This window comes from Sarcophilus harrisii, chromosome 1 (assembly GCF_902635505.1).
Source record: "Sarcophilus harrisii chromosome 1, mSarHar1.11, whole genome shotgun sequence".
Classification (NCBI taxonomy): domain Eukaryota; kingdom Metazoa; phylum Chordata; class Mammalia; order Dasyuromorphia; family Dasyuridae; genus Sarcophilus; species Sarcophilus harrisii.
Window position 1 is genome coordinate 685,190,732 of NC_045426.1, and position 17,877 is coordinate 685,208,608.

Here is a 17,877-nt window from a genome sequence, read left to right on the forward strand (position 1 = left end):
TATATATATATAATCTATCTGTCTAGTCGGTATATATAATATAATCAATATAGATTAAATATGTGCAATTTTTCTAAACATATTTCTACATTTGACATGTTCCACCAGAAAACTCAGATCAAAAAGGAAAAAAAAAATGAGAAAGAAAAAAGCAAACAGACAACAAAAAAAGTGATAATATTATGTTGTGATCCATATTCAGTTCCCATAGTCCTCTCTCTGGATGCATATGGCTCTCTCCATCATAAGGTTATTGGAACTGACATAGATCACCTCATTGTTGAAAAGAGCCAAATCCATCAGAGTTGATCATCACATAATCTTCTTGTTGTTGTGTACAATATTCTTTTGCTTCACTTTACTTAGCATGTTCTTTTAAATTTCTTCAGACCTTTCAGAAATCAGCCTGCTGATTATAAATACTGTTATAAAACAGTAATTTCCCATGACATTCATATACCATAAGTTATTCAGCCATTCCCAGACATCCACTCAATTTCCTGTTCCTTGCCACCACAAAAAGAGCTGCTACAAACATTTTTGCACACATGATCCTTTTCCTTTTTTTATGATCCTGTTGTTGCCCAAGTTGAATCCCTCTAAAATTACATTCAGGTGTTGCTGTGAAAAATACCTGTTTTTTTTTCTTTTTCTTATTTTTCTTTCTTATATTTGGTTGGTATATGTACTAGGTAGACATTTTAATTTTATTTCACATTTTTATAGAAGATAGTGGAGAAACAACTTTAAAGGATTCATTTGCATGTAATAGATATGTAAATGATAAGTGTCAAGTTATACCATCCATTCAGAATCTCCTCCTGCTGCTACAAGTATTCATTTTCACTGCAGAGAGTAAAGGAAGCCATCATCTTTTAGGAGGGCTTGGTTTCTCAACTCTTTTTCCTTGCCTTTGTCACTTTACCATGAGATATTTAAATTTGATGATGCTATTTCCATTTTCTGTCCACAGTGATGAACTTTACATTTCATCCTTTTGATGCTTTTATGCATTTGGCATTTGAGGTAGAAATGTATTCTTTCATTAAGAATAACTAGTAATTATCTTTGTTTTTATTTTGTAGAGTGATTTGAGAGAACACCTCAATGCATCCAGTAATGCTTCCAAAATTTTGCAGGAACGTATTGAGGAAATGCGAGCAAGTAATAAAGAAAAAGATAACACCATCAGTCGACTCAAATCCCGACTAAAGGATCTAGAAGAAGCATTTGATAAAGCTTACAAACTCTCAGATGATAAAGATGCTAGAATAAAACAAGAAAACAAAATGTTTCAAGCTGTAAGTGAGAAAACAATAGTAGCTCTTTATCATACTTTTAGTTAAGGTTTTAGTGGTGCTTTTGTTAAAATATTTTTATAAAATTGACTTTATTCTAACTTTTTTCAAAGTACATTTGAGTTTAATATAACTTTGCTCTAACTGCATTTATGCCATACCAATTCAGACAGGGTCTTTTCATCTTACAACAGCAGGGAGACAGAGCTTTAAAAGACTTTTGGCATCACCCTCACCTACTCAATTGCTTTCTGTCTTCAGTTTTACTGTTGAGGTATCTGACTCATCTGTGTGTCTGGTAAGGTAAAAATGTTAGGATTTAGAGAAGCTTTGGGAATTCTTCATTTTTTTGTTTTCTTTTGTTTTATTTGAGATTGGTTTTAAGTCTACATTAGCTACGTCGTAGCTAAGTTGGTTAAAACTTTAGGTTGTAGTCTAGTCTGAGTAAGAGAATTTTCCTTAGTTTATTTTTCTGTCCTGGTATTATATGTGAAAGAACTTTGTTGACAATTTATTTTTGTATTGATTTTTCAGATCCTTTTCTTAAGGCATAATTATTATATGAATTTTTTAAATCAAAAATTGGAAATGAATAATTTTATTTTGTAAACATATGTATGGCTTATTTTGAGAAATACAATCTTATTTTTAAGAAATGAATTTAAATCCTTTTACTAGCTGATTATAAAGTGTTGTTTTATGATATTCTGTAATAGGTAATGTTATAGTAAAGTTTATTCTTTTTCTTGTAGCTTCTAGGAGAATATCAGTCCCTTGGAAAACAACATGAAAGAGTAAAGGTAGAGATTGATCATTTATATTTTGAATAGTGGAAAGAGCACTGAACTGAATAATTTCCAGTTCTTAGTAATGTGAACAAATCCAATTACCTTTAATGTCTCTTTCTGTTTACTTATCTGCAAAATAGGGATAATATTGTACTTCTTTCACAAGGTTGTTGAAGGATCAAATGGTATGGGAATGCTTTTGAAAAATGATCAAGTACCATACGTTGTTAAATAATATTGGAAGATGATAATAAAGGTCTTATTTCCTTAAGAGCTTCTTATGGGGAAATGTTGTTTCACTTGTCTCCTACAGAACTATTTGCTGATTGTGTTTGAATTTTTTATTGCAGCTAAATTTGAGTACTGCATTTTAGAAAGATCATTCCACTAAAAAATAAGAAAATTTAAGCTTTTTGGTTTTATTCATTTTCCAATTAGGTGGTTTCTACACAGTCAGAACATGTCACACCTGATTTATTTGGGCTAAGTCCCAGAGTTGTTCACATAATTTGGGCACAGATCGTGTTTGGTTTTGGTCAGATATGTGAAAGGTTCAAAATTTGTAGAATTATATGAACTTGCATTTTTAAACTCTTTAGTAAAACATTAGGATGACAGCATTAAAAATTCTAAAATGTAAGTTGTACAAAGAAATGTTTATATACATCGGTATCTAAATTTTCCTTTATTTTCATAGGATACATTAAATACAACTGAGAACAAATTGCTTGATGCAAATACTCAGATTTCTGATTTGAAAAGGTAAAATGTGGTACTACCTTTTATGTGATTGTAAAAAAGACTTCCTAGTTGCGTGCTCAGCATACATGACTTTATTTAAACTGTCTAGGAAAAATGAGATTTTCATTGAAGCATAAAAATTGTTGTTACTGTTTCTAAAGTTTCTAAAGAAATGAAAAGGTAAAGCAGAATTTGGGATAAGATTATAAACATTATAGAATGATTGTATAGCTATTGCTATAGTAATGCACATTTGTCTCTGTTGTGGTGTTTTATTTAATTATTTTTGGACAGCCTTAATAACTATGTAGAGTCTAGGACTAAAAAGAATTTTTTTTTGGAGGGGGGAGACAATTGGGGTTAAGTGACTTGCTACATAGGGTGACACAGCTAGAAAATATCTGAGGTTATAGTTGAATTCAAGTCCTAACTCCAGGGCCAGTGCTCTAGCCACTATGTCACCTAGCTGCCCCTAGAACTTTGAAGTTTTCTTAAGTTCAGTTAATACATTATCATCCTCCCGAAGAAGAATGCATCCAAACCATCTTAAGAAAATTAGGGATTTAATTTGCTTTCTTAAAGACTCTAGAAATAAACACTACATTTTAATTGTTCATGATACTAAGGAACAGAGATATATGGGTAGTTTGTTATAATGAACCCCCAAACAGCATTAATATTTTATTTTAAAATTTGTGTACTTAGGTTTGGGTACCAAAAAAAAGTCCTATGTTATGAATTAGAAATTCATAATACCATATGACATAATTAATGCCCATTAAAAATATACTCAAGATTTAAATAGTCTTTCTTCATTCTGTTCTCCTCTTTCCTGGATTTGTTTTATTCTAGAAGCAGTTCTTTTAGTTAATTTTAACTACCATCCTAAATAGTTTCCTTCCCTGGATCTGTTTTATTCTAGAAGCAGTTCTTTTAGTTAATTTAACTCCCATCCTAAATAGTTTCTCAATCCTTTCTCACAACTTTCCCTTCAGGGAATTTTGGTTTAAAAGTAAGCTTCATGTAAAATAGTAGAAAAGTCTCAGAGGATAGAATGCCTGGAAGCAAGAAAACCTTAGCTCAGTTAGGCAGTTACTAACTCTATGAACTTGGGCAAGTTACTTAATATCTAGATGCCTGCCTTACTTCTAGGAATAATAATAGTACTTACCTCCCCAGGATTGTTGCAAGTTAAATGAGATAATCTTTCTCAAAGTACTAAAAAATAATCTTTCTATAAGTATTAAAAGCAAATAAAATGCCTGACATATAGGAAGAAATATGTAAATGTTAGCTATTTTTATTATTATTATTAGAGTACATGGTAAGATGCCAGCAAAGGAGAATATTACTCTTTTTGAAAAGTGATATTGTAACCAGGAGTACAATGAATAAAGCCTCATTTTGTTAATTCTACTGAGTCACATTTCTTTTAAAAAAAGAAATAAAAAGGTAGGAAAGGCTTATTAATTTATTAATATCTTACCTGAATTTTCTTTATTTGTGAGTTATTTTACCTTTAAGGAAAACGGAAATATTTCTAATTGGTAATTTATTTGATTCTTAACTTTTGAAGACTTTTGTATTAACTCTAGGTAGTATGGAATACGAGTTTTAAAATAATATTTTAAGACTGTATTCAATTTTATTAGATCTTCTTGCCTAATTGTGCACAGTATTTTTATCATGGTATTTTGACTTTAAAATATGTATAGTATATTTTTCACACAAATTCTTAAATTAACAAGCTATTCTATATAAAAGTTTAAAGCTCTAATAATAATTAATTCTCCCATTGTAATGTTTTGAAATGTTCCTTTATGGAATTTAATGGCTGTGCTTGTTTTATTTTTTTCTTCTTGTCGTCTTCTTTCCCTCATTTTTTATCTTTGGTGTGTTTTTTGTAGTAAACTTATAATGAAAGAATAAGGTCTTAAATCGGGGGTATTGGTAGGTATTATATATCTCCTCCCTGTTTTCTTTTCCATAAGAATTTGTTTCTAGAAATAAAATAGTTGTCTGTATCTTAAAAGTATTTAAATACATTTTATTACTTTTGAATTAGAACAATTTCAAAACTTGAAGCCCAGATCAAGCAAGTAGAACATGAAAATATGTCAAAACTCCGTAGTAATACCAAAAATCAAATGCCAACATCCCTTACCAGGTAAGCTATTCCATCTCATCTATAAATAAGGGTTATGCCCATTATTAGGACTTGGGGTGGGGAATAAAAGATGGAGTTTAAATTTTAGTAGAAGGCTCATTGAACCCTGGCATTGGTCTTAGATTCTTCATTATGTACTTGGTGGTAGGTAAAATTTACAACCAGGTCTTAATATAACCATAATTTTTGCTTAAATTTGACATTTCTTTTAGAAAGTTGCACAATAATTATTATTGCTTTAATTAGACTCTGGTAAATATAGTTCTATGGGATTGTCTATAAAACAACATTTGTAATGTGTATTGTAAAATAATTTTTTAAAGTTGGTCTAAAGTATACTGAACTTTAATACTAATATAGAATACAAAATTGTTTACTGGCAATTATTTTATAAATAATGTGAATGATGAGACCAGTTTTTTGTTTTTTTTTTTAACAAATATAAGTTTGTTTTAAGCATTTTTTCCTAAGAATTTATTTATCATATATTATTGTATTGTTTTTTACATTTCATTTATTAAAATGCTAATTTTTTCAAAAAAAATTAGTAAGCCACAAACAATTCAAACTGATGTTTTCCACTCTAGTAACACAGTAACAGCTTCCGATGTTAGCAGGCGGAAGTGGTTGATACCAGGAGCAGAATATTCCATCTTTACCGGCCAGCCTTTAGACGGTCAAGATAATTTGGTCCATAACCAGTTTGGGGAATCCTACACTCTTAGGTAAGATAACTTCAATATACAGCATATGTAGGAAATGCTGTATGTTTTTATTATTTACAAAACATTTTTGGTGAGCTACAGAAATTTTAATGGTCATATTTTAAGAGGTTTTGACTTTTATTGCTTGGAACATACTGGGTTATCAGTCTGTTTCTATTTTTAGGTCTTAGATTTAAAAATGGGCTTTAATTTGTAAAGTATTTCATTCAATTTTGATTGTAATCAACTGACCTTGTTACGTATTGATAAAATAATTTATCTCAGTTATATATTTTAACATAAAACACTTAACATGTTCTAACAAAAACTTCTTAAGGTACCATACTCCTCCTGAAAAGGACTGTCCACTCAATGACTCACCAAGTTTAAAAGAAAGGTCGGCTTCAGATCCATCAAGCATCAAAAGTTACAAAAATCATGAAGAAGGAAAAATACTTAAAAATTGGGGCACACAAACAGAGAATGAGGACATATCAAATAGTAAATATTCCTTTTTCTTTTTTTTTTTTTTTTGCTATGTATTAACTTTATTTTTTAAAATTACATTTCTTTCATATTAAATTGCTCAAGTAATGGAGTAAAATTACTGTAATATATTATTATTTAAATCCATTTTATAGATGAGTAACTGAAACAACTTTTCTGTCATATCTGACAGTTGTTTAAAAAGAAAAAGTATAAAGCAATAGTAAAGTGCTATAACACTGAGATTAATTGCAGTGTTCTATGTTGGTTGGACTCAGAAAAGAACACTCCTCTTGGTAGAAAATTATGGGGAACTATCGTGGGGGGTGGATTGATGATGCCTATTGTCAAAAATAATCCCTTCTATGTGGATTTGGCTCAATTTTTTTTTCTTACTGGGAAAGATTCATGAAAGGGGTAGTGGTGTATATTGGGAAATGATTTATTTATTTTTTTTAAAGCAGAAGTAAAAGCTATTAATGGGAGTGAAACTGTGAGGCAAATGGAAATTTTACTTTTCTCTGAATGTCTTTTATTTTTAAAATTTTTAACATTATTTTTTCCAAATAGATATAAAGTTAGTTTTCAACATTCATTTTTGTAAGATTTTGTGTTCCAAATTTTTCTACTTCCTTCCTTTTCCCAAGAGAGCTCTTCTCTCCAAAACAGCAAACAATCTCATATAGGTAAAATATGTGCAACTGAATATATCTTGTTGACCTCCTTCATAGAAATGCTTTAAAAATTCTAGGGCTATCATGTCTTCCCATCAATATGCATACTATAGTTTTCACTTATTAATTACTAAGGTTCGCATATCATTATTATGGATATTTGAATAGTTTCTGAACAATAGAATGGTATAAAATAAGTTTGTCATAATATAGTAATAGTGATAATAAAACATGTATAGTAGTACTGCTTAAACATTTTTAATTTTCACATCTTTATCATTAGACATTTTAATTGACTACCTTTTTATTTCCCAATATATTTGATGAGTATTTTACTGGCATACTTAGAAAAGCAGCCTATCTTTTTAGCGTAAATCAATATCTCAACTTACTAAATGAAAAACAAACAAATAAATAACATTATTTTAAAGACTATATGTTCATTGCATGTATGGTGGGAAAAGGAATATATTTATTATAAATTTTACATGCAACAATTTCTTCTCTTAAAAAATATACTTGTTCTATGAAGTAAGTTAATGGTTATAGTCACTGCAACTCAGTTATGGGTAAAAATAGATTTCAGGGCACTAGTATAAGAGTCAACTGAAAGAACCAACTGAAATAAAGACTTCACTTATTAGTGAAGACAGAAAACAGAAATAAGGTTTCTTTATATTTGTCTGTAACAGAAACATCAAGTCGCCGTCAAACTGTAGGATTTGCTCCTGACACCACTTTCAGTAGAAATCGGTCCCTAGAGAAAGGTTGTCATCAGAGATCAAGGAAATATCATTGTTCATCTTCACAGAGATCATCATCTCTCCCACCTTCAAACCGAAAATCAAATACTTTAAGTAAGGGTTGAATTTATACGTTTCTTGTGCCCTAAAAAAGTTATATGTGATTTAGCCCTAATTAGAATTGAACATTGTGCTTGTGTTTTCTATTTTGGGGGCCCCTCCCCAGTAGTAGGTTTTCAATAAAAGCTGCTGAATGAGGGAGCTCTTGGGATGCTTGTACTTACTATGAAAAGTGACCAGAGAGTTAATTAGATAGCCTGGGATTTTCTTGAATCAAGAGAATTTCTTGTTCCTTTTCCCATATAAAAAAATAAATCAGATGGTTGCTTTAATTGAATATTCTTTGCAAGAATTTTAACCATCTGTTCATTGGCACAAGGACCCTGAATAGCAATCACCTTCCCTTGTTCAGCCACAGGGGTATTTATAGTGAGGCAGCAAAGTTCTGTACCTGAGATTTCTTTTTTAGGCGATAGCTAAGAAGATGTCTTAGGACATATTCTAATGTATTAGATATATACTCTACTGATTTTTCCAGTATACTTGTATATTCCGGCGGGGGGGGGGGGGGGGAACCAGTTTTGCTTAGTGTCACAAATATATTTTGATAATATGAGATGTTTTGCATCTTACAGAAAAAGCTTTTTTTTTTCTTTCCCATAGCTAAAAGAGATATTATGCTAACACCAGTGATGATGGCATACAGTCCAAAGCGATCCCCTAAAGAGAATTTCTCGCAAGGATTTAGCCATATACGTAGCAAAGATGATAGTAATTCAAATCGGTAAGTTCTTTAAAATAGTATTAAACTCATAAAGCTCAAACTTACTTAGCCTCAGAGAAGAGTGGGGAAAATGAATTTTCTTTCCCTCTTTGTATACAGAAATGGAAAGCTAGGAGGAGGATATTACCGATATGGTTAAATATGGTCAGATATGGTTTATTTGTTGGTTGACTTTGCTGAACTACCTTTTCCCTCTTTTCTTTTAAAATCTTTGTTAGAAAAAAATTTCCTGAGTAGGGAAGGGGAGGGATAGATTTGGAAATGAAAGTGCTATAAAAATCAAAGCTAAAAATAAAAATAAGATTTTGAAAAGTCAACAGTTAAAATAAATTGTTAGGTTGTAATATAATTTATTGATGAAAATTATTTTAAGCTGCTAAAACCAATGCCTTTATCATTAGATAGTTTCCGGTCTGTTATTAAAGATTTGGATTTTAGTTGAAAGTAGTCAACAAGCATTCATTAAACTTGTACTGTGTGCTACACATGATGTTAAGTTCCTGGGATGCAAAGAAAAGCAAAAACACGGCTCCTTCTTTACAGGAGCTCACATTCTAATGGGGGAATTAACATGCAAACACCTGTACATGCAAAATATGTCCAGTGCAGATGGCAGGGCCAAAGGGAAGTGTCAGGTGGAGGTGGGAAGAAAAGGACTGAATTAAGGATTTCACAAATCTTGATTTCACATAAGTCTTGAAGAAAGCCCAGAAACCAAAAGATACAGAAGAAGCAAGGGAAGAGTATTCCAGTTTGATAGAGCCAATTAAAAGGTCAGGAGATGGAACATTAAGGTTATTTCAGCCAGAAGGTCATGGTCTCATAGCTATTGTCAAATGTGGGAAGACTGTAAAAATGAACAGGGGCCATATTTTAGATTTGATCCTGGAATTAACAGGGAACTATTTAGTAGATGTGTGATCCTGGGCAAGCTTTTTTAGCTTCTCGCAACCTCAGTTTCTCCTTCTGCAAAGTAGGAATAATGTCTTCTAGGGTTGTTGTAAAGATCAACTGAGACAACTACTTCAGAGAGCTTTGCAAAACTTAAAAGAACAATATAAGTGATAATAGTGCAATTATTGAGGGGGATAAAGAATGACATAGTCCTAAGAATTAGGAAAGCTGAGTGAAGGATGGATTTGGAAAGAAGAGAGGTGAATCAGAAAGCTTTTGCAGTAATTCAAATGTGAGGTGATGAGGATATATACTAAGGGTGGTAGCTATGTGTGCAGAGAGAAGGGGATGTATAAAAGTGATATATAGAGAAATGATGAAAGTTGGCAACAAATTGGCTATGTGTAGTGTGAGTGTAAAGGATGTTGAGAATCCAAGGTTGGGAAGGTAGTGGTGCCCTCAGTGGTCATAGGAAATAAATCTTTGATGCTCAATTCCTTTGGGGCTCATATTCCTGGAATGGAAAGATGAAAATCTCAAAAAATACAGTAAAATACAACTTAATGCTGCTGGATTCTTAATGTCTTAGAATCCTAACATCTCAGAGTGTGAAGAGGCAAGTCCAGCATGTACATAAACAAAATTCCTCTTATAATTCCTTGATAGTAAGCAATAGTCTTTGCCCAAAGACCTGTCATTGAGGGGGAACTCATTACCTTCCCAAGCAGCCCATTCTATTTTGTGACTTTGCTAGATATTAAGAAGTTAATTTTGATTCTTTAATTGCCTCCCCTTTTAACTTACCCCCTTTGTTCCTAGTTCTGCCCTCTCAGGCTCAGAAAAACAAGTAAAACAAGTCTAATCTCTCTTCTACAGGACAGTCCTTCCAGTACTTGAAGACAGCTATCATTCCCCCCCTAAATCTTCTCTTCTCTAGGCTAAACATTCCTGCTTCCTTCAACCAATCATCACATGGCATGATATTAAGGTCTCCCACCATCCTGGTTGCCCTTCTCTGGATATTCTTCGCTTATCAGCATGCTTCCTAAAGTGTGGTGCCCACCGTTGAGCACAGCACTCCAACTCTGGTCTACTCAGGGAACAGAACTGCCCTGGGCACCAGGCCTCTCTCCATGCACCCTCATATGGCATTAGTGTTTTGGTTGCCATTGTTATACTTTTGACTTGTTTTGGGCTTTCAGTCAATTCAACCAACGTTTATTAAGCATGGAGTAGTAGATAGAGAACTGGCCTGGGATTTAGGAAGCTCTGGGTTCTGACAAACTTGTGTTGTGATCCTGGGCAAATGGCTTAATTTCTCTGAGCCCCAGCCAACTTTTGAGACTGTAAGTTGCAGTGCACTTGCTATTCAACACTGGTAGAGGACGTTTCCTGAACTCTACACCAATGAAATCACAGATCCAGTCCAGGAAAAAAACTCAAACTATGAAATCAGCATGGCAAGGTAGGTTGGCCCCAGATTGTTAAGGGTTTTAAATGCAAAGCTGAGAAGTTTGTTTTATCTAGAGATAGTACAGAACCATTGAAGAGTTTTGAACAGAGGGGTGACATGATCAAATATATGTCTTAAAGATGCTAATTTCACATTTGTGTGAAAGGTAGATTAGAAAAGGGAAAAGACCAGAAGCAGAGAGACTAATTAGGAGGTTTTTTTCAATCAGAGGTAATGAGGGCCTGAATTAGGTTAATGTGAATAGAAAAAGATGGATGCTTGAGATGATGTGGGATTATCAGATGTCAACTTAGTTGGTTATAGAACTGAGGACAAGTAAAGAATCATGAATGGCTCCAGGCTTGTATACCTTAAACAGGATCAGCATGGATGTTGCCATCAAAGAAGTAAAAGGGAATACTGAAAGTGGGAAGGGGTGATTTTTAGTGGGGAAGATATGACTTCTATTTTGAACATATTTGAGGTATCGGTGGTAGATATTTAACAGGCTGTAGAATTAGAGGACTAGAGTTCTGAAGAGAGATTAAGGCAGGATATATAGATTAATCATCAGAACAGATGGTCCTATGAACTCATGGGAAATAAATGAGATCACTGAAAGTGTAAAGAGACAATTTAGGAGTGTATCTACTTATCAGGTGGGAGATTATAAGATCTAGAAACTGGAAGAGGTACCAAAGAAGCCATTTTTAGAAACAAGCATTTATTAAACACCTACTACATGCCAGAAGGACAGCTAAGCTAGGTGGCTAAGTAGATAGAGCGATAGAGCGTCAGGCTAGGAATAAAGACCTGAGTTTAAATGCAGGCGCAGATACTAGATGTATGGCTCTGGATGAGTCTCTTAACCTATTTGCCTCAGTTTCCTCATCTGTAAAATGAGCTGGAGAAGGAAATGACAAATCACTTTAGTGTCTTTGACAAGACAACCTTACATAGGGTCGTGAAGAGTCGGACATGATTGAAAGGATAGAACAAAAATTTTATGCCAGGCGATGAGTTAATTAAGCATTTTACAAACATTATTTCCTCTGCTCTTCACAGCAATCCTGGGAGATAAATGTTATTATTCCCATTTCTTAAATGAGGAAACTGAGACACTTAAGTCACTTGCCCAGGATCACACAGCTAGTCAGTGTCCTGAGGTAGTCCTACCTTGTAGGTATCTATTTCAAATCTATTGTACTGTACAGCTACTCTTAGATCATGTTGACGACCCAGCCAAGGATATTGAAAAAAAGTGGTTAGATATGTAAGATGTGAGTCAGGAGGAAGCAGTGTCCCAGCCCAGGGAGGTTCACCAATTTAACGGAGAGGATAAACCCATTGGATTAGTTAAGAAGTAATTGGTAACCTTGAGTTTCTTAGGAGCAATAGCAATAGGTGCTAAATTCATGAAAGGTGGGGGAATAGAGGCAACAAATACAGATAGCCTTTTCCAAGAGTTCCACTATGAAAGGAAAAACTCAGATAATAGCTTGAGAGAGGATGACAGAATAGTCAAGAAAAGATTTTTATTTTTGTTTTTAAAGATGGGAAGAATCTAGGAATATTTGGTGGTAGCAGAGACCCAACAAGTAGATAAAGAGGAATGAAAATGAGAATGAGAATAATTGAAGGAGCATTCTCCAAGAGGAGAGTTTATGGAATGGGATCACAAGGATACATAGAGTAGGTGGTCTTTTAGGCATCCTTCTATCCAAGAGCTACAACAGAAGAGGAAAGAATTAGTGGTTGGCTAGAGAAGTTTGAGGGTATAGAATAGGGAAAAAGAGGGAGGTAGGGCTCTGTTTTCTCAGTAAAGTATCACAGAATTTCAAAGTTGGCCACGCTAAACTGCAACTGAAAACTAATTTCCTCTACTCCCTAAAAAATTGTCATTGAGCTTTTACTTGAGAATGAGGGACCACCTACCATTTCTCAAGGCTGCCTATTTTGCTTTTGAACTCTATTTTTCATTAGGCTTAAGTTTACTGCTTTGCAACTTCCAAATCACTGCTCCTAGTTCAGCTTTCTGGGACTAAAAAGAACAAATCGAATTCTTCTTTCTCTCTCATTAGCTCTCTCATTCCCCCAAGGAATTCCCCCACTTCTCTAAACTAAACATACCTAGCTCCTTCGCTTGGTCCACTTCTGGCATGAACTTGAATTTCTTCATCATCCAGATTGCCCTCTTCTGGACACTTCTTTTTCTATGTCCTTTTTGAAATGTAGCTTCTAGAACAATAAAGAGTAGAAATTCCCTCTCTATTGAAAGAGAAGGAAGGGCAAGGTTGATGGTAGAGACTTTGAAGAAAGAAGGGAGGGTGTAGAATAATCATTTTGTTGTAGTATGCAAGCAAAAGTTAGTCAAGGAAAAAAGAAAAGACAGTGACTGACCACTTGAAATTAGACAACTAACATAGATTTGTTGTGGATCTTTGATATGATTAAATAATTTTTATTAGCAAGAGTAGTAATGAAGGATGCTGATAGTATGATTAACCCCACCTGTTGGAGTTGGACAAGAGGACATGGCAAGTGATGGATTCAGGACTAGAAAATAATGGTTGAATTGGTTGACTGTAGGTTTCATACTGAAGAAAGGATCCTAACAGGTCTACAACCTCAAAGACCATGTCATTCAACCTTGTCAAGAAAAACAGACCTAAGGAGTCTTACATAAATCAAAGTGAGGCCAGAGAAGTGAAGAAAGGGGAACACAAGGAAAGGTCGAGGTGCTTGTTGGAGGTTGCAATAAGAATGAATAATTTATGTTGAGGAACAGTGAAAAGTGGAAAGATGGCAACTATGAACAAAGTTAAATTGCAAAGTTTCGTACATGGAAGTAGCACAATTATGGGTTTGGACAAGGACATGAGGTACTTGGGTGGAATGAAGGAATCATATGAGAATTGAAGTTGAAGAACTGGGAGGCCAGAATTTTTTTTTTATTAAAGCTTTTTATTTTCAAAATATATGCATGGATATATGCATGCAATATGCATGGATAAGTTTTCAACATTGATCCCTGCAAAACCTTGTGTTCCAAATTTTCCCACCCCTTTCTCCCACTCCCTCCCCTAGACAGAAAATAATCCAATATATGTTAAACATATTTAAAAATATGTTAAATTGAATATATGTATACATATTTATACAATTATCTTGCTGCACAAGAAAAATCAGATCAAAAAGAAAAAAATGAGAAAGAAAACAAAATGTAAGTGAACAACAAAAAGAGTGAAAATGCTATGTTATGATTCACACTCAGTTCCCACAGTCCTCTCTTTGAGTGTAGATGGCTCTCTTCATCACAACATCATTGGAACTGGCTTCAATCATCTCATTGTTGAACAGAGCCACGTCCATCAGAATTGATCACTGTATAATCTTGTTGTTGAGAGGCTAGAATTTTTGAGGATACAAGATATTTATATTGAGATCTCTGCCATCTGAAGGTAGGTTTTAGAATGGAGAAGGTCATGAGCCAGGGACTTAATGGACTCCATGAGAAAGGAGAGAATAAGATCAAGGCCAGTCGATAATCTCAAAAGGGATATAAGGTGAGAGAGAGAGAGAAAGCGCGCGCGCGAAAGAGAGAGAGAGAGAGAGAGAGAGAGAGAGTGTGAAGAGAAACAAGGAACAAAGGTTGCTTGAGTTGGAAATGGCAGTGAGGAATGAGGAATAAACCTTTTCCTGCAGGCTCTAGGTGTTGGGAAAGAAGAGAAAAATATTAAGTGCTGGAGAGTGTGGTCAGGGAATTGTGTCTTCTGGTGAAAATGGGGATCCTTTAATGCCAGAAGGCAGAATTTCTGGTAATTTAGAACTGAGATTAAGAGAAGATGGTTTAACATGTGGGTTCTAAGAGACACAACAGATTGGGAGACACAGGGGCTAAGGATTGTGTAGAGAAATAGGATAGGGATTCTGGAGAGAAGAGGGAAAACATTTTTATTTCAACACACAGATAAAGGAAACAGGAGCTGGAAGTTTGTCTGCCATGGAATTGGGAAAAAATCATATGAAATGTGACAGGAGTTCGTGGGTCCCGTGATGTGATGACTCAGGAGGAAGATAAAAGGGTACAGTGGAAAGAATGCTGGACTTGGACTCAGTTGTCTGGGTTCAAAGCCTTAGTTTTTTCCTTATGTATGTCACACTGAGCAAGTCAATTAACTTCTGTATGCCCTCAGGTTTCCTCACAAAATGAGGGGCTTGTATGATGTGATCTAATTAATGTTAGGTGGTCTTCTAGTTTTTATTTGGTGAGGAGAATGGTATGGGGACAGTGACAAACAGATTCATGTCACTAAAAAGCACAGGAGAGCCATAGGTAGTGAGGAGAGGAAGTGGGAGATTTTTCCTGAGAAAGTCAGTAAATAACCAGATTAAGCTAGATTCATCCTTTAAAAGCCTATTCAGGCACTTGGCCCCAAATCTCCTAAATCCCCAGAATTAGAGGTTCATGAGTACCTTTGGCACCCTGAAATTTGGGATCCCTAGGGTGCTTAGGGCCTTAGATGGAAGTGCATTGCCTTTTATACAGACCTATTACTCATTTCTTTGAAATGTTGGGCCACTGATGGCTGGGAATTGTGCTTTTGGCAAAGGCTGGCTAGCATCTCCAGCTTCTTGACTTGGAGATTTCTGTGTGTCCTGGGCTCTGAAAAGAGGTTGCATAGGTTTCACTTAATAGTCATGGTTTTAAATGCATAAAATAAAATACATAGTAAAAAATAAAATAGCTTTACATAGGAAACCACTGATATTGATCTCCTGTTTCTCAGATCTCCTGTTCCCTGGGTCTTTTTTAGATTTCACTGCTGAATGGCCATCCTTCCCAGTTTGTATTCTTGATCTTGATAATTTGAACCAAAGGTGTAAGGATTGACATTTCTTAAGCTGTGGGTTGCAACTTCATATGAGGTCCTGTAACTGAATGTTAGGGTCACAAAATTATGATTTATTATCAGTAAATATTCGATTTACAAAATCGATGTGTGTGTTTTCTTTATTCAGGGTTCTTTTACCTCATAAGATGAGATAAAGGAAAGGAAAAGATCATCTCATCATGTAAAAATCTAGTGAAAGGATTGGTCTTATGTGTGTGTGGGCTCACATCTGTATGCCCAAGGTCATATAAAAATTTCTTGAGGGAAAAGGAATGACGAGTGGAAAAAGTTAAAGAAACCCTTTTTTAGAATCCTTGGATTTTGTTAAGGTTCAACACTTGTATCATCTTTGTTAGAAAATCTTTTTTGATTTTCTGGTTGTTAGTACTGGCTCTCTTTTTCAAATCTTTTATTTTTGCTTAGCTGTATATATTTTGTAACTCTCCTCACCCCAGAGGATGTCAATTCCTTGCAAAGTGGGACTGTTTTTCATTTTATCTTTGTATCCCCTTTACCTAGGCAAAATGCCTTAAAACATAAATGCTTGTTGAATTGACCCCAGTGTATCACTTATCCCTCTTATCTTTGTTATCTGTATATTTGACAAGCATGACATGCCTTTATCTAAAACATTAATGAAAATATTTGGGGTTAAGCATATATGTGGGGTCACTCAACTAAAGATCTCCTTTCAAATTGATAAATTAATGGCTACCATAATACTGTGTTTGTGTGTGTGTGGATAGCTGCATTCTTTGACTTCTTTGACAGGGCATTTCTAAGCAGAAGATAACATGAAACAGCACAGTTTATGGAGAAAGAGCAGTATGTTGGAGCCTGCGTATTTGTAATGGAAGGAGCACTGGATTTGCATTTTTTGAGTACATAGGTTAAAATCCTGTCTCGATTTCCTCTGTGACTTTGGACATATCATTTTCCCCTCTTTGGGCATCAGTTTTCTCATCTGTAAAATGAAGATGTCTGACTAGACCCATGTCACTTAAGAAAGACAATTGGATTTTTTCATGTTGTACAGGGCTATATTGATATTGGGGTAGTCCTGGACCTATGTTTGTCTGCTTCAGCCATGTTCTGTAAAAGTGTAATGAAGATAAATGCAGGAAATGAAGCACTGAATTCAGGCAACACTTAATAATCTATTTTGGTTGTAATGTAGCATTCATAAAGGGAAATAGTACAAAGGAAGGTTTGAAGAAGATAGGAGCCAGCCTGTGGAGCACCTTAAAAGCTGGCTGAGAAGCCTGTATTTTATTCAGTAGGCAATGGAGGAGGGAGCTCCATGAAAGAACTAAACTTTATGAAGATTGATTTGGGTAGCTATATAAAAGAGGGATTAAATTGAAAATATAGCCTGGAGGCAGAGACACCATCCAGGAGGCTTTTGCTATCATCTAGATAAGATGTGAGAACCCAAAGTGGATGTTGGCCTTGTGAATGGTGAGAAAAGACTTGGCAGCTGATTGGATGTGAGGTATTGACCTCAGTAGAAAGAGGCTGGGCATGGGTGTGACGTTCTAAATGAAACTTTTCCTGATCCTCCCAAATTATTATTAGTGAAATGACTGTATACATTTGTGTACATGTTATATCTCTTCAATAGAATAAAACTTGAGGCAAAGACTTGTTTTTGTGTTTGTATCTTTAGTATAATGCAGGCATTTAATAAACATTCATTAAAATTAAACCAGTGATTTCAAAAGGGGAACTGGTTTAGGTAAAAGCTGAGTTCTGTTTTGGACCTACTCATTTGAAGATGCTAAAGAAAGAGATGTCTAGCAGACAGCTGGTGTTATGGAACTGGCCTTCTGCCAAATAAATTAGAGTTGAATTTATAGATTTGGGAGTTAACTATGTAGAGATTATGAGTAAACCCACGGGAGAGAATGAACTCACAAAGGACAAAGTTTTGAGAGACTTGTATACAGTAAATGTGGAAGTGGTTATCACCCAGGAAATATGATTGGAAAACGATATTGACCTCCTTATGTAATGAAAATTAAGAATAATTGATGGATGAACTGGACTTATGCTCTAGGCCCCAGGGAATGTTGAGATCAGAGAAGGAAGGTCATCAGGATTTGAGAGAGCTTTAGTGACAATTTGTGGGGAGGACATGGAGTACAATCTGTAAAATGAGAAAGGTGTGACTGGGCTGTGAGCTTTGCCAAG

General features: G+C 34.6%; 1 protein-coding gene across 10 annotated transcripts in view; it reads left to right on the forward strand.

Annotated features, from left to right (window-relative positions):
* The window catches only part of MPHOSPH9 (M-phase phosphoprotein 9), a 56,589-nt gene that overhangs the window by 27,334 nt on the left and 11,378 nt on the right, over positions 1 to 17,877 (forward strand). For 4 of the 10 annotated variants that reach the window (XM_031948462.1, XM_012542465.3, XM_031948460.1 and 1 more), the window contains 8 exons: positions 1,086 to 1,301; positions 2,051 to 2,098; positions 2,784 to 2,848; positions 4,893 to 4,994; positions 5,582 to 5,719; positions 6,036 to 6,199; positions 7,551 to 7,715; positions 8,325 to 8,445. In XM_031948462.1, the coding sequence (XP_031804322.1) occupies positions 1,086 to 1,301; positions 2,051 to 2,098; positions 2,784 to 2,848; positions 4,893 to 4,994; positions 5,582 to 5,719; positions 6,036 to 6,199; positions 7,551 to 7,715; positions 8,325 to 8,445 (1,019 nt within the window). Of the gene's footprint in view, positions 1 to 1,085; positions 1,302 to 2,050; positions 2,099 to 2,783; positions 2,849 to 4,892; positions 4,995 to 5,581; positions 5,720 to 6,035; positions 6,200 to 7,550; positions 7,716 to 8,324; positions 8,446 to 10,215; positions 10,805 to 14,762; positions 14,878 to 17,877 lie in introns of all 10 variants that reach the window. The other 6 variants (XR_004231271.1, XR_004231273.1, XR_004231270.1 and 3 more) reach the window with 4 other exon arrangements.